The 12,380-nt window shown below is 47.7% G+C and overlaps 1 protein-coding gene across 1 annotated transcript; it reads left to right on the forward strand.

Annotated features, from left to right (window-relative positions):
• The first annotated feature begins 280 nt into the window (after positions 1 to 280).
• NAIF1 (nuclear apoptosis inducing factor 1) lies at positions 281 to 9,682 on the forward strand. Its single transcript, XM_060251402.1, has 3 exons — positions 281 to 820; positions 3,114 to 3,714; positions 8,823 to 9,682. Exons 2-3 carry the CDS (start codon positions 3,204 to 3,206, stop codon positions 9,293 to 9,295), a joined length of 984 nt encoding a protein of 327 aa, XP_060107385.1. The 5' UTR covers positions 281 to 820; positions 3,114 to 3,203; the 3' UTR covers positions 9,296 to 9,682.
• Positions 9,683 to 12,380: the final 2,698 nt, after the last annotated feature.

The following is a 12,380-nucleotide window of genomic DNA, read 5'->3' on the forward strand; positions in this document are numbered from 1 at the left end:
CCAGCCAGCCAGCCGCCCACCCAGGCTGCGCGCGCCGCTCGCCGATTGGCTCGCCGGGAGGCTCGCGCCTCGACCCAATCATCCACAGGCCAAAACCCAGCACGTGACTTGCATCCTCCCAACCAATCGGAAGAAAGGGACGAGACGGACGAAACACTCTCGTCTAGACAGGCTGGGAGTTTTTAAAAGGGGGGGGGAAAGAGGGAAGAGCGATGACGTCATGGGGCACGTGACGCTATCTTTTCGCCTACATAGACTCAAGAAGCTGGTTTTAGGCTGTGACGTAAAGGCGGAAAAGAAGCTGGTATTTCAGCTCCTTTCAGGTTTCCTTAGGCCAAAAAGAGTAAAGGGAAAAGCAAGAGGTCGTGAAGTAATTGGAAAAAAGATTTGCCTTTGTCAAAGAAAAGGTTACCTATTGGATGGTGAAACAGCAACATGAAGAGCCAATAGCACACGCCGAAACGAGTTGGAAGGCGGAACTTGAAAAAACGTCACTGATGGGCGGGTTTTAGGCGTTTGAAGCTTAACAGACAGGCTCAGCACCCAATGCGGGGTGGAATAACTCGCGCTTTGCAAGGCGGCCGCCAATAGAGGCAAGGAGGCTGGGCCAACCGGCTCAACACGACGCGAGGGGGATATTTCCGCGGACAGCCGGCAGCCAATAGCAATGACGTAGGGGAAGGGTGGAAACCGAATCTTTGATAGGCGGGAGCGCGGCCCAATGCGAGGAGAGAGGCGAGAAAGGCTGATTCTAGAAGCCATTACGCCACTGCCGCAAACTAGAGGCTCTCTTTGGCGCGGGTTCCGCCGGGTGGCTGCGGTACGCAATTTGCGTAACTGTATCTCTCTTAAGGGGGAGGGAGAGGGAGAAAGCACGTCCCGGAGGGACCCCTGAGGGGGTCACGGAGCCCCCCTTGAGGCTGCTGGTCTCCTGGAGGGAGGGGAGGAAAACCCTTCGGTGTGGGCCTGGAGGCTTTGGGCCCTGCCTCGATTCCTTTCAGCTTAAGCCACCTTAGTTCCCCCTCCCCATATCCCTTCCTCAGTCCTCTTTCACCCCCTCCCTCCATTGCCTTCTCTGTTAGGCCCCTTTCAGCAGCGTCTCCCTCGGCCTCCCCACATTCCAAACAGGGCTGCCAGTCCCCAGTGGGCCTTGAGCTATTTCTGAGCTGGTGTCTGTTTGAAGTTAGTTGAGGCTGTATGTCCTTGGATGAAATATTGTGAGGCTACTTTAGTGCAGGGGTGGCCAGGCTGTGGCTCGGGAGCCACATGTGGCTCTTTCACACTTCTTGTGTGGCTCTCCAAGCTCCCACCGCCTCATCAGCCAGCTTGGAGAAGGCATTTATCTCTCTAACTTACTTCGCCAAGCCAGCCGGTGGCTTGGAGAATGCATTTAAAGTTGCTTTCTTTCCACTTCTCTCTCCCTCCCCATTTTCCTTCCTTCCTGCCTGCCTTGTGGCTTTCAAACATCTGACATTCATGTCTTGTGGCTCTCGAACACCTGACATTTATTCGATGTGGCTCTTACTTTAAGCAAGTTTGGCCACCCCTGCTTTAGTGTCGTATGGGAGAGGTTGTTGGTACTGATTAACTGTGAAGCTTCATGAATTGTGATTCGTGGGTTATTTGCTTTGAAGGGAAATGGAGTAGAACTTTCCATTGCTTGAAGATTTCTCGAAGCAGGAGCTACAAGTCGACTCCCTGCACTTTGGTGCACTTTGGTCTTCCATGAATGCACTCTTTGAGAGCTTTGTCTGTGTCTATGCATTTGTGTATTCTCACCTATTCTCACATTATTGTGTAATATAGTCTTAGTAATTGTTGGTCACTATAACTATTCATGGTTGTTTGTTTATTCAATCCTCAGTTGGGGGCAGGGGTCATCAGAAAGCGGGGGGGGGGGATATTTGCTGGTCACTCCATTATACCCTATGGAGACTGATTCCCACAGAGTATAGTGGATAATTGATCTGTGGGGGGTGTTGAGGTAGAGGCACCAGATTTGCAGCATAGTATCTGATGCTTCTTCCCGAAATACCCTCCAAGTTTCAAAAAGATTCGACCAGGGAGTCCAATTCTATGAACCCCCAAAGGAGGTGCCCCTATCCTCCATTATTTCCCATGAAAGGAAGGCATTTAAAAGGAGTGCAATCGCTTTAAATGTGATGGCCAAAACTCCCTTTGGAGTTCAGTTATGTTTGTCACAACCTTGTTCCTGGCTCCACCCCCAAATTCCCCAGATATTTCTTGAGTCAGACTTAGCAACCCTAATTCCAAACCTATTGAGTTACCTCTGCATCCTTCTCCCTTTTTCTATATTAGCATTGTCTGCGCATCCCCCTGCCTTGTATTTTCCTCTTTCTTCATCGCCCCCCCCCCCATTCACTGTATGGATTCCCTTTTTATGTTCAAGAGTCTCTCCCCTCCCACTTCCTTGATACTCTTTTTTTCAAGGTTTCTTTTTTCTTCTCCATGACCTCCCCCTCTCCCTTTCCATGTATAGTTACCCTTTTGGAAACTTGAACCTGTGATCTTGTGCTAGTTTACATGGAAATAAGCCCCGCTGAGTTCAGTGGAGCTTACTGTAATGTAATGTTGGTCTCCTGTGTGCGTGTGCACTTTTGTTTGGCAAGTATTTGTAGAATGCATCTGTTCTCTGCCCCCCTCCCTGTCATTCATCCTAGAGACTTCATATTCACCTTTGCGGCATCTTCATCGGTTAGCGAATGCCCGCTCTCCCTATGTACCCCACTGGGTTTCCTGTCCACATATCCCCTCCCTTCTTTCCTGTATGTAACCCATTCTCTCCACCCCAACCAACTACAAAGCCTCTACAAAGTAGCCATGTTAAAGCTTACACCTGATACCTGCTTGCTATCAACCAAGATGTTTGCCTTTGACCAAACTAGCCTGTGTGTTCTGTGGTTTCATTCTACCGCTTTGAGCATGCAGATCTCTATAAATACGTTTCTAAGCTTTTGTTTCCTGTTTTTTACCAAGACTGTTGAACTCAGATCTCGGCAGTGTTGCCCCTCATAAAGCGTCCCTGCCTTGGTCAACGGGCCTAACTTCATCTTCCATCCTTTAACAGTGCTCTTCATTCCACTGTCACTTAGTGTCCTGCTGTTTCCCTGGCCTTCGTCATCCTGATTGGTCTCTGGACGTGACCTTGAGCTCGCAACTTCCCATCTTGCTTTGGGCGTCCCATGGCAATGTCCTCTCCCCCAGCACCGCCAGCCAAAAAGCGGAAGATGAACTTTTCGGAGCGGGAAGTAGAGATCATTGTGGAGGAGCTAGAGCGGAGCAAGCACCTGCTAATCAACCACTTCAACGCAGGTGTCTCGCTGGCTGCCAAGGCGGCTGCTTGGCACAACATCCAACGGCGCGTGAACGCCGTGGCCACCTGCCGCCGAGAGCTGCACGAGGTCAAGAAGAAATGGTCGGACCTCAAGACAGAGGTGCGCCGTAAGGTGGCCCAGGTCCGAGCTGCGATGGAAGGAGGTGGCGATGGCCACGATGGAACCGGGGAGAGCCAAGACGCGGAGGAGCCAACAGGAGTAACTGCTGCGCCTGTTATACTCACCCCCATGCAGCAACGCATTTGCAACCTGCTGGGAGAAGCCACCATTATAAGCCTGCCTGCGGGAGACTGCACTACTGCAGATGGGTCTGAAATTCCGATCACGGCTGCAGCCACGACGGTCACTCTTACCCAGAGTAAGTGAGTCTGTTTGTACACTCACAGCCAAGGGTGGAATTCTAGCAGGAGCTCCTTTGCACATTAGGGCACACACCCCTGATGTAGCCAATTCTCCAAGAGCTTGCTCTTGGACGATTGGCTACATCAGGGGTTTGTGGCCTGATATGCAAAAAAGCTCCTGCTAGAATTCCACCCCTGGAGCACTTCTGGCTAGTTCCGAAGTGTTTGGCTTGAGGGGGGGGAGCAATTACTGTGTGTTAATTCTCCGCATGCTGCCAGGGAGATTAGCAGAGTTGACATTTTTTTTTATCTGAAACTAATGCACACTCACATGGAGTCTTATGACTGCCCAGGTGAGTAGATTTATTGTGACGTACGTGCAGGCTGGCACATACATCGTTCGATGCACAAAGAGTTGCGTACATTTGCCAAACTAAGCTCAAAGTCCACGAAAACTGAGGAATCACTGAGTACCACAAGACTCTCTTGGTTTTGTGGCAACAGATGCGCACGCCGGCCCTTCTGGAATTTATCTGATAACAGTGAGGGAGAGAATTTTGATTGTTATTTGTATCCCACTTTTCCAGAAGTTGATTTCCTCCACGTGATTTGTGGTTGGGAAAAAGATGCAGTAAGATGAGTAGCTTCTTAGAAACTGGATGGGATCTGTGTGAGCGATATGAAACTTTCCGCCTTTGCATAAAATGTCCAGAAAATCTTGGAGGGCAAGTTCTCTTCTGTTTAAGGATTACGTGATCACTGATGCTGGAATCTGGAGGCTCCTTTATGACATATCAGATTCAAGGGTCCAGCACGAGTTTTGCCAGCTTTCTTCATTAATTCATATTGCCTCAAACATTATCTACAGCTGAGGGTCTGTGGTGGGGAGTGTGCTGGCAGAGCTGTGGGTATCTGGTCATGCTATTGTCTGTCCCCTTGGCAACTCTGTACATCTGTCACCTTGGCCTTGTGGGTTCTTGCCTACCTCCCCAATGCCTACTGAGCAGTGTTTCCTCTAAGCTGAGTTAGGGCGAGCTAGCTCACAGTTTTTTTAGCTTCTGGCTCAGGAAAAATGGCCCCAGAGCATGCTAATTTATGCAGTCGCTCACTACTTTAATGCCAGTAGTTCGCAAAGTAGAATTCTTGTTCACTCATAAGAACATAAGAGAAGCCATGTTGAATCAGGCCAATGGCCCATCTGGTCTAACACTGTGTCACACAGTGGCCAAAACCCAGATGCCATGAGGAGGTTTACCAGCAGCGCCAGAACTCCAGAAGCCTGTTGACCCCTAGACATAGGGTTCCATATACATTGTGGCTAATAGCCACTGATGGACCTCCATCTGTTTATTCAGTCCTGTCTTGAAGCTGGCTATGCTTGTAGCTGCCAACACTTCCTGCGTGTTAATTGCTTTTTAGATCCAGGCGGCCAGCCGTGTTGGTCTGAAGCAGTAAAACAAAGCGAGAAGTTAAGCTTTCGTGTGCTCTAAGCACACTTCATCCCTTGTCTGATGAAGTGTGCTTAGAGCACACGAAAGCTTGCATTCTGAATAAAACTTCGTTGGTCTTAAAGGCGCAGCTTGACTCTTGCTTTGTTTAATTGCTTTTTGAGTGCAGAAGTACTTTCTTTTATCACTTCCGTGCCTACTGCTCATTAATTTCTCTATTTATTTGTTCGTTTTAGAAAACAAAGTAATAATATAGAGGAGGTACAAAAAGGAGGAGAGGAATTATATAACAGAATATTACAGAGTGTGTAAAACAAAAACTCTTTATCCCCAAAATCCCTTTCATTATAATTTGTAAGACATTACCTACAGGTTACTTACTTCTGTTGAAGGACTTTTATATTCAACATACTGAAGTTCAAGTCTCACAACCGATGTATTTTGCAACCACATTAGTTTCATCATTACTACATATTCAGTATTACATACTACTTTCATACTGATCATTAATTTCATTAAATGTCTATGAGTTCTAGTACTGTGAGAAAGGGAGAAAAGTACTTCTTTATCTACCTTCTCTAGCCCATCCATATTTTTGTAAACCTCTATCATGTCACCCCTCTATCGTCATTTTCCCAAACTGCAAAGCCCTAACCTCTTTAACCTTTCTTCATAGAGTAGATAGTCAATCCCCTTAATCATTTTAGTTACCCTTTTTCTGTACCATTTCCAACGTGACCAGAACGTTACCACAGTATTCCAAACAAGGCTGCACTACAGATTTATACAGGGGCATTATGGTACTGGCTGATTTGTTAACAGTCCCCTTCCTAATAATCCTCAGCCTTTTTTATTGCAGTCACCCTCTGAATTGACATTTCCAGTAAGTTATCTACCACAGCTCTAAGATTTCTCTCCTGGTCAGCCTGCACCAGTTTGGACTCTGTCCACGTATATTTATAAGAAAGATTTTTGGCTCCGGTATGCATTACTTTGCACTTCCACACACTAAGCCTCATTTGCCACGTTGACACCCACTCAGCCAGACTTGACAGATCCCTCAGGAGGGCCTCACAGTCCTCCCTGTTTCTCACCACCTTGAACAACTTAGTGTCATCCACAGACTTCGCCACTTCACGGCTTACTCCAAATAACTAATGAACAAGTTAAAAAGCACAGGATCTAGTACCAAGCCCTGAGGTACCCCACTGCTTGCCACCTTCTACTGCCCATTTATACTCAGGGCTTTTTTTTGTAGCAGGAATTCCTTTGCATTTTAGGCGCAGAGGTTTAAAGCTGCAGTACTGCAGTCCTAAGCTCTGCTCACGACCTCAGTTCGATCCCAGCGGAAGCTGGTTTCAGGTAGCCGGCTCAGGTTGACTCAGCCTTCCATCCTTCCGAGGTCGGTAAAATGAGTATCCAGCTTGCTGGGGGGGGGGGGAGTGTAAAAGACCAGAGAAGGCAATGGCAAACCACGCCGTAAAAAGTCTGCCGTGAAAACGTTGTGAAAGCAACCTCACCCCAGAGTCGGAAATGACTGGTGCTTGCACAGGGGACCTTTCCTTTCCTTCCTGATGTAGCCAATCCTCCAAGAGCTTACAGTAGGCCCTGTAATAAGAGCCCTGTAAGCTCTTGGAGGATTGGCTATATCAGGGAGGTGTGGCCTGATATGCAAAGGAGTTCCTGCTACAAAAAGCCCTTAAAACTTTGTTTTAAGTTAATTAAACAGTTTTTAATCCACAAGAGGACTTGTCTGCTAATCTCATGACCGCTGAGTGTACTTTAGGGCAAGGAGAACACAGAAATAGCTGAATACAAAATATGAAAAGTGTTTGCAGTGTATTTAGGAGCCTTTGATGAGGAAAGAAGATCTTCAGCATTATACCACTTCTTCCTTTTAGAGCACTCTTAAGTGTTCCTACCATTTTCTCTGGAAAAAAGGATGGCCCTGCTAACACTTATTTGTAATCACTTATTATTAGTTCCCGCAACTGTTAGGTGTTGCCCTGTTTATAAATACCCCATGGGTCTTGCAGCACAGTTTGATGTAATACCTGGTTTGCAGAAGTATGTGTCAAAAGTGTGTGTTTGTAGGTGTGTCATAGCTCTGGCAGAGGTTGTCCTTGAAAGGGCAGCTGCTGTGAGAGCCCTCTCCAGCCCCACCCACCTCACAGGGTGTTTGTTGTGGGGGAGGAAGGTAAAGAAGATTGTGAGCCGCTCTGAGACTCTTCGGAGTGGAGGGCGGGATATAAATCCAATATCTTCTTCTTCTTCTACACTGTTACAGGTAGCTGTTTCAGAATAAATCCATCTGCTCAGGGCAAATAATTCTCTTCTGGGTGGATAGCTTGACAGAAGACTGTCCTAGGACATACAGATGTGAGCTAGAGGACAGTTGTAATTTTGTAGGGCTGTGGGGTTCCAACCTCCTGGTGGCACCTGGAGATCACCTCATTTGAACTCCAGATGACAGTTGATCTCCAGACAACCAAGATCAGTTCTCCTGGAGGAAATGGCTGCTTTAGAGGGTGGACTTGATGGCATAATACCCAGCTGAGTTCCCTGCCTTCTCCAGGCTCAACCCTCCAGGTATTTCCCAACCTTGAACTGGCAACCTTAAGTAGTGGTATGAGACTAGCATCAGGGAGACACAGGTTCAGATCTCCATTCAGTCATGATGCTCACTGAATGACCTTTGACCAATCACACACAGGTGCACTCTCTGTCTTGGAGCTAGCCTACCTTACAGTGTCACTGTCAGTATAAAATTGGTGGCGGTGGGGATTCATGAATGCTGGAACAGTAACTCGAAGACTCCCTCTTTTTCTGTCATTTTTCCTACCGCCCTGTGTATATTTTATTTAACTCAGTTTGTTTGTAGTCCACCTTTCTTGCTAAGACTCAAGGCGGATTACAGGATAGAAAGCAGTACAGCCAGATAGCATAAAACAACCAGTAGAAAAAAAAGCAAAAGTCCAGTAGCTCCTTAAAGAGTAACAAAATTTGTGGCAGGGTAAGAACTTTTGTGTGTCACGCTACCGGACTCTTGCTCTTTTCTACTGCTAAAGGTAAAGGTAGTCCCCTGTGCAAGCACCAGTCGTTTCCAACTCTGGGGTGACGTTGCTTTCACAACATTTTCACGGCAGACTTTTTACAGGATGGTTTGCCATTGCCTTCCCCAGTCATCTACACTTTTTCCTCCAGCAAGGTGGGTACTCATTTTACCGACCTCGGAAGGATGGAAGGCTGAGTCAACCTTGAGCCGGCTACCTGAACCCAGCTTCTGCCAGGATTGGACTCAGGTTGTGAGCAGAGCTTAGAACTGCAGTACTGCAGCTTTGCCACTTTGCGCCATGGGGCTCTTTTTCTACTGCTACAGACAGCCTAACCTGGCTACTCATCTTGATAAGACAACCAGTGAACGATGCCATGGACTAGCATTGCAAAATTCGAGAACGAGAACCACAAACTAACACCAAGGCGTGTTATCGAACAATACAGAAAGTGAAGTACAGGTATAAGACAGCACGATGAAAAGATGACCAAATGCTTCAGGGCACCAGCATCAAGTTTCTGACCGCTTGGGCCACCAGCCGCCCAGCTCAGCTCAGCTCAGAGCCTACCAGTTTGAAGGCTCTGGCCTCTTTCCCTGACCCTCTTTCTCTCTCTCTTTCTAGTTCCAGCAGAGACCACCTACCACAGCTTAGAGGACGGCGTCGTGGAGTACTGCACGTCGGAGCCCCCCACCTCCGTGGCCACCGAAGCGCCCTTGGAGATGATGGCCCAGCAAGCCGAGGTCTCCATGAAGCCTCAGGAGCTGAAGAGCAGAATCGCCCTCAACTCGGCCAAGCTCTTGCAGGAGCAGCGGGTGACCAACCTGCACGTCAAGGAGATCGCCCAGCACCTCGAGCAGCAGAACGACCTGCTGCAGATGATCCGCCGCTCTCAGGAAGTGCAGGCGTGCGCGCAGGAGCGCCAGGCCCAGGCCATGGAAGGGACGCAGGCCGCCCTGAGCGCCCTTATCCAGATCCTTCGCCCCATGATCAAGGACTTCCGGCGGTTCCTCCAAAGCAACACCCCCGCTCCTTCTGTGGCCGCGGATCCCAGCCAGGCAGCCCAAAACGGACAGCAGGACAGTATCATTCAATGAAGGTGAGCCTTACGAGACGGACTTTGTAGGGAGACGCAGCCCTCCATCCTTGCTGGTGCAGGTGAAATGGGTTCAGTGCCTGAATTTAGAAACTGAAAGCATCTTCTGGATTGTTCTTCATCCTGCTTTTTTTTTTTTAAAGAAACATTTGCATGGTTTATTGGAATGGCCTTTGTTGCGTATACACAGGAAAACTCTGCTTTTTTTTTTTTTAAAAAAAGAAAGGTTTGGAAAGCAGGTTTTATATAACAGGAGGAAGAAAAATAGCCTTTGGGGTTTTTAAAGAACTTTGGTAGGAATAATCACTTTGGGGATTTTTTTCAGCTAAGGAGTAGTGCCTGTGAGTAATGGGGAGAGTCCTGGGTCAATAAAAGAACTGACATGCAATTCGAGAGAGTCGTTTATCTGGGCTGCACTCTGTAGCTGATTTGGTTTGCTATGAATCTATTAGTCACAGGTATTAAAGTCTGCTGGGGCTGTAGCTGCTAGGTAAGCTGGAAGGTAAGTTTCAAAAAAGGTGTTTCTGGGAGACTTCTTGGTTCCTTGGCCATCAGCCTAGAAGGTTCCTCCATGTTCCTTGTTCTCTTTGGTGCTTTTTAACATCTGCGTGAAACTGCTGGCAGAGATAATAGCTGGGGATTTGAGGTGCACTGTCATGAGCATGTGGATAAAACTGCACCCTGTTTCTCCTTAAGATCCAGGGAAAGCTGCACACAAGCTTAACAGACATACATGGACTGTAAGAGAGTGGATGAAGACGAACAAAATGAAATTAACCCCAGATAAAAGGGAGGTTCTTCAGGTCGCAGGTAATGCTTCCCTTGGAACAGGTGTTCATTTCCCCTTAGATGAGTTTATAAACCTCCCCGCCTCCTGAAGGATAGTTTGTAGTTTGGATGTGCCCCTGTATACCTCACTGAATCAGAGTAGGCAGGAGTGCATTTTTCCAACTGGTTGGTTCACTAGCGGCAGCATTTCCTGGAACAGGCAGACTTGGCCATGGTCACACAACCTTGGTAACATCCAGGCTGGTCTACTGTAGCACCCTGTACGTGGGACCGCCCTTGAAGATAGCTCAGGGGCTTCAGCTGGTTCGGAACACTGTTACCGGGGCGCTTACAGAGGCTGGTTGCAGCAAGCGCATCAATCCCATCTTGTGTCAATCAAGCTGCTCCTTACGTGATTCTGGGCCTAATACAAAGTGGAGGTGCATACTTTTAAGGGTTGTAAATGGCTTGGGTCCAAGGTATCCGGTGGACTGCCTCCAGCCCCACATGCCAGCTTGTGCTCAGCAATAGGCTGAGAAAGTTTTATTGCAAGCATGGGCTGTTGAAGAAATCTGATCACGGAGGGACCCGCATGAGGGCTTTTTCAGCAGGAATCCAGCCCCTTTCCTTTGCAAACTGTGCATTCTTTATAGCGCTTCTGGCATCAGCTTTCTTTATTCTAGGAGGCCTTTCGGAGTGAGATCTGTGCCTCATAAGTTTTAAATAGCTATTAACTATTTTAGATGGATTTTTATTATGGCGACGCTGCCACAACTGCTGTTAGAAACGCAGCAGATAAATATTCTAATGAATACAAACCCTCCTAGTCTTATCTAAATAACTCCCTTTGCCAGTATCCAAGGCCAACTTGTTTATTGCAAACGTTTTGTTCTTGCAGTCACAACCCAAAAGTCTATTGACGGTTTAGAATCAGATTTAAGAAAAGGAAAATAGCACCGACAAATGTCAGTACTAATTCTACATCAGGTAGTACCTGGGGAGCCATAGGACCAGGAGAAGAGCACTGAAACAATCATACACCAAGAAGCTATCTTTCCTAAAAACAGGCACCAGGCGAAAGGGTGCAGGAGAGAATTCCACCAATGAGGTGCCATTGTCAAGGAGGCTCTGTCACTGGTAGCTACCCAGTTTGCCTCTATAGGAAGAGATACTCGGGTGCAGACCCTCCGAAGATCATGGCCACTGTAAATGAAAGCAGCTGATCTGCAAGAACATAAGTGAAGCCATGTTGGATCAGGCCAATGGACCATCCAGTCCAACATTCTGTGTCACACAGTGGCCAAAAAAAAAAAAATCAGGTGCCATCAAGAGGTCCACCAGAACATCACTCCCCCAGACAGAGAGTTCCAACAATATGCTGTGGCTAATAGCCAGTGATGGACCTCTGCTCCGTATGCTTATCCAATCCCCTCTTGAAGCTGGCTATACTTGCAGCTGCCACCGCCTCCTGTGGCAGTGAATTCCATGTGTTAATCACCCTTTGAGTGAAGAAGTATTTCCTTTTAGCCGTTCTAACCCGACTGCTCAGCAATTTCATTGAATGTCTCGAGTTCTCATATTGTGAGAAAGGGAAAAAAAGTACTTCTTTCTCTACCTTCTCGATCCCAAGCATAATCTTGTTCCCAAACTACATACAATTTTGATGGCCAAGAACCAGCACTTCTGAACAGGGAGCAAACCAAGAGTCAGTCAAATTTCTTCAGTACTGGCAAGGTGTGCTCTCAGTGCCAACTGCCACACCAGCAGCTGGAACCAGACGAACATAAGAGAAGCCATGTTGGATCAGGACAATGGCCCATCCAGTCCAATACTCTGTGTCACACAGTGGCCAAAAAAACCCAGGTAGCATCAGGAGGTCCGTTAGTGGGGCCGGGACACTAGAAGGCCTCCCACTGTTGCCCCCCCCCCCAAGTACCAAGAATGCAGAGCATCACTGCCCCAGAGTGTTCCATCTATCCCTTGTGGCTAATAGCCACTGATGGACCTCTGTCCCATATGTTTATCCAACTGCCCCATGTTTATCTTGAAGCCATCTATGCATGTTGCTGCTGCGAAGTTTCCAGGCATTCTTAAGTCCAGTTCAGTGGTGAATGAGGACTTGTCAACACGCGCAGTGGAATAAAGCAGACTGCACCCCTTCAGACTGTGGAGGTGCCCATTTTTTTCAGTGCCTCCCCCACTCTTAAAACAAAATCTCTGAGGATGGAAACAGAAGAAATCAAGAAGAAAGGCTTAGCTGAGTGTGTTTCTGTCTTTTTCCCCCTATGCAGGGGAACTTTAACAAATGTTATATATCC

This window comes from Heteronotia binoei, chromosome 12 (genome assembly GCF_032191835.1).
Source record: "Heteronotia binoei isolate CCM8104 ecotype False Entrance Well chromosome 12, APGP_CSIRO_Hbin_v1, whole genome shotgun sequence".
Taxonomy (NCBI): Eukaryota; Metazoa; Chordata; class Lepidosauria; order Squamata; family Gekkonidae; genus Heteronotia; species Heteronotia binoei.

What these genes read in the sequence shown, in the direction of transcription:
- NAIF1 (XM_060251402.1), top strand. Translation starts at nt 3,204, where the DNA reads ATGGCAATGTCCTCTCCCCCAGCACCGCCAGCCAAAAAGCGGAAGATG. An exon ending in GACGGTCACTCTTACCCAGA is followed by an intron (nt 3,715 to 8,822) that starts GTAAGTGAGTCT and finishes CTCTCTTTCTAG; the next exon opens with TTCCAGCAGAGACCACCTAC.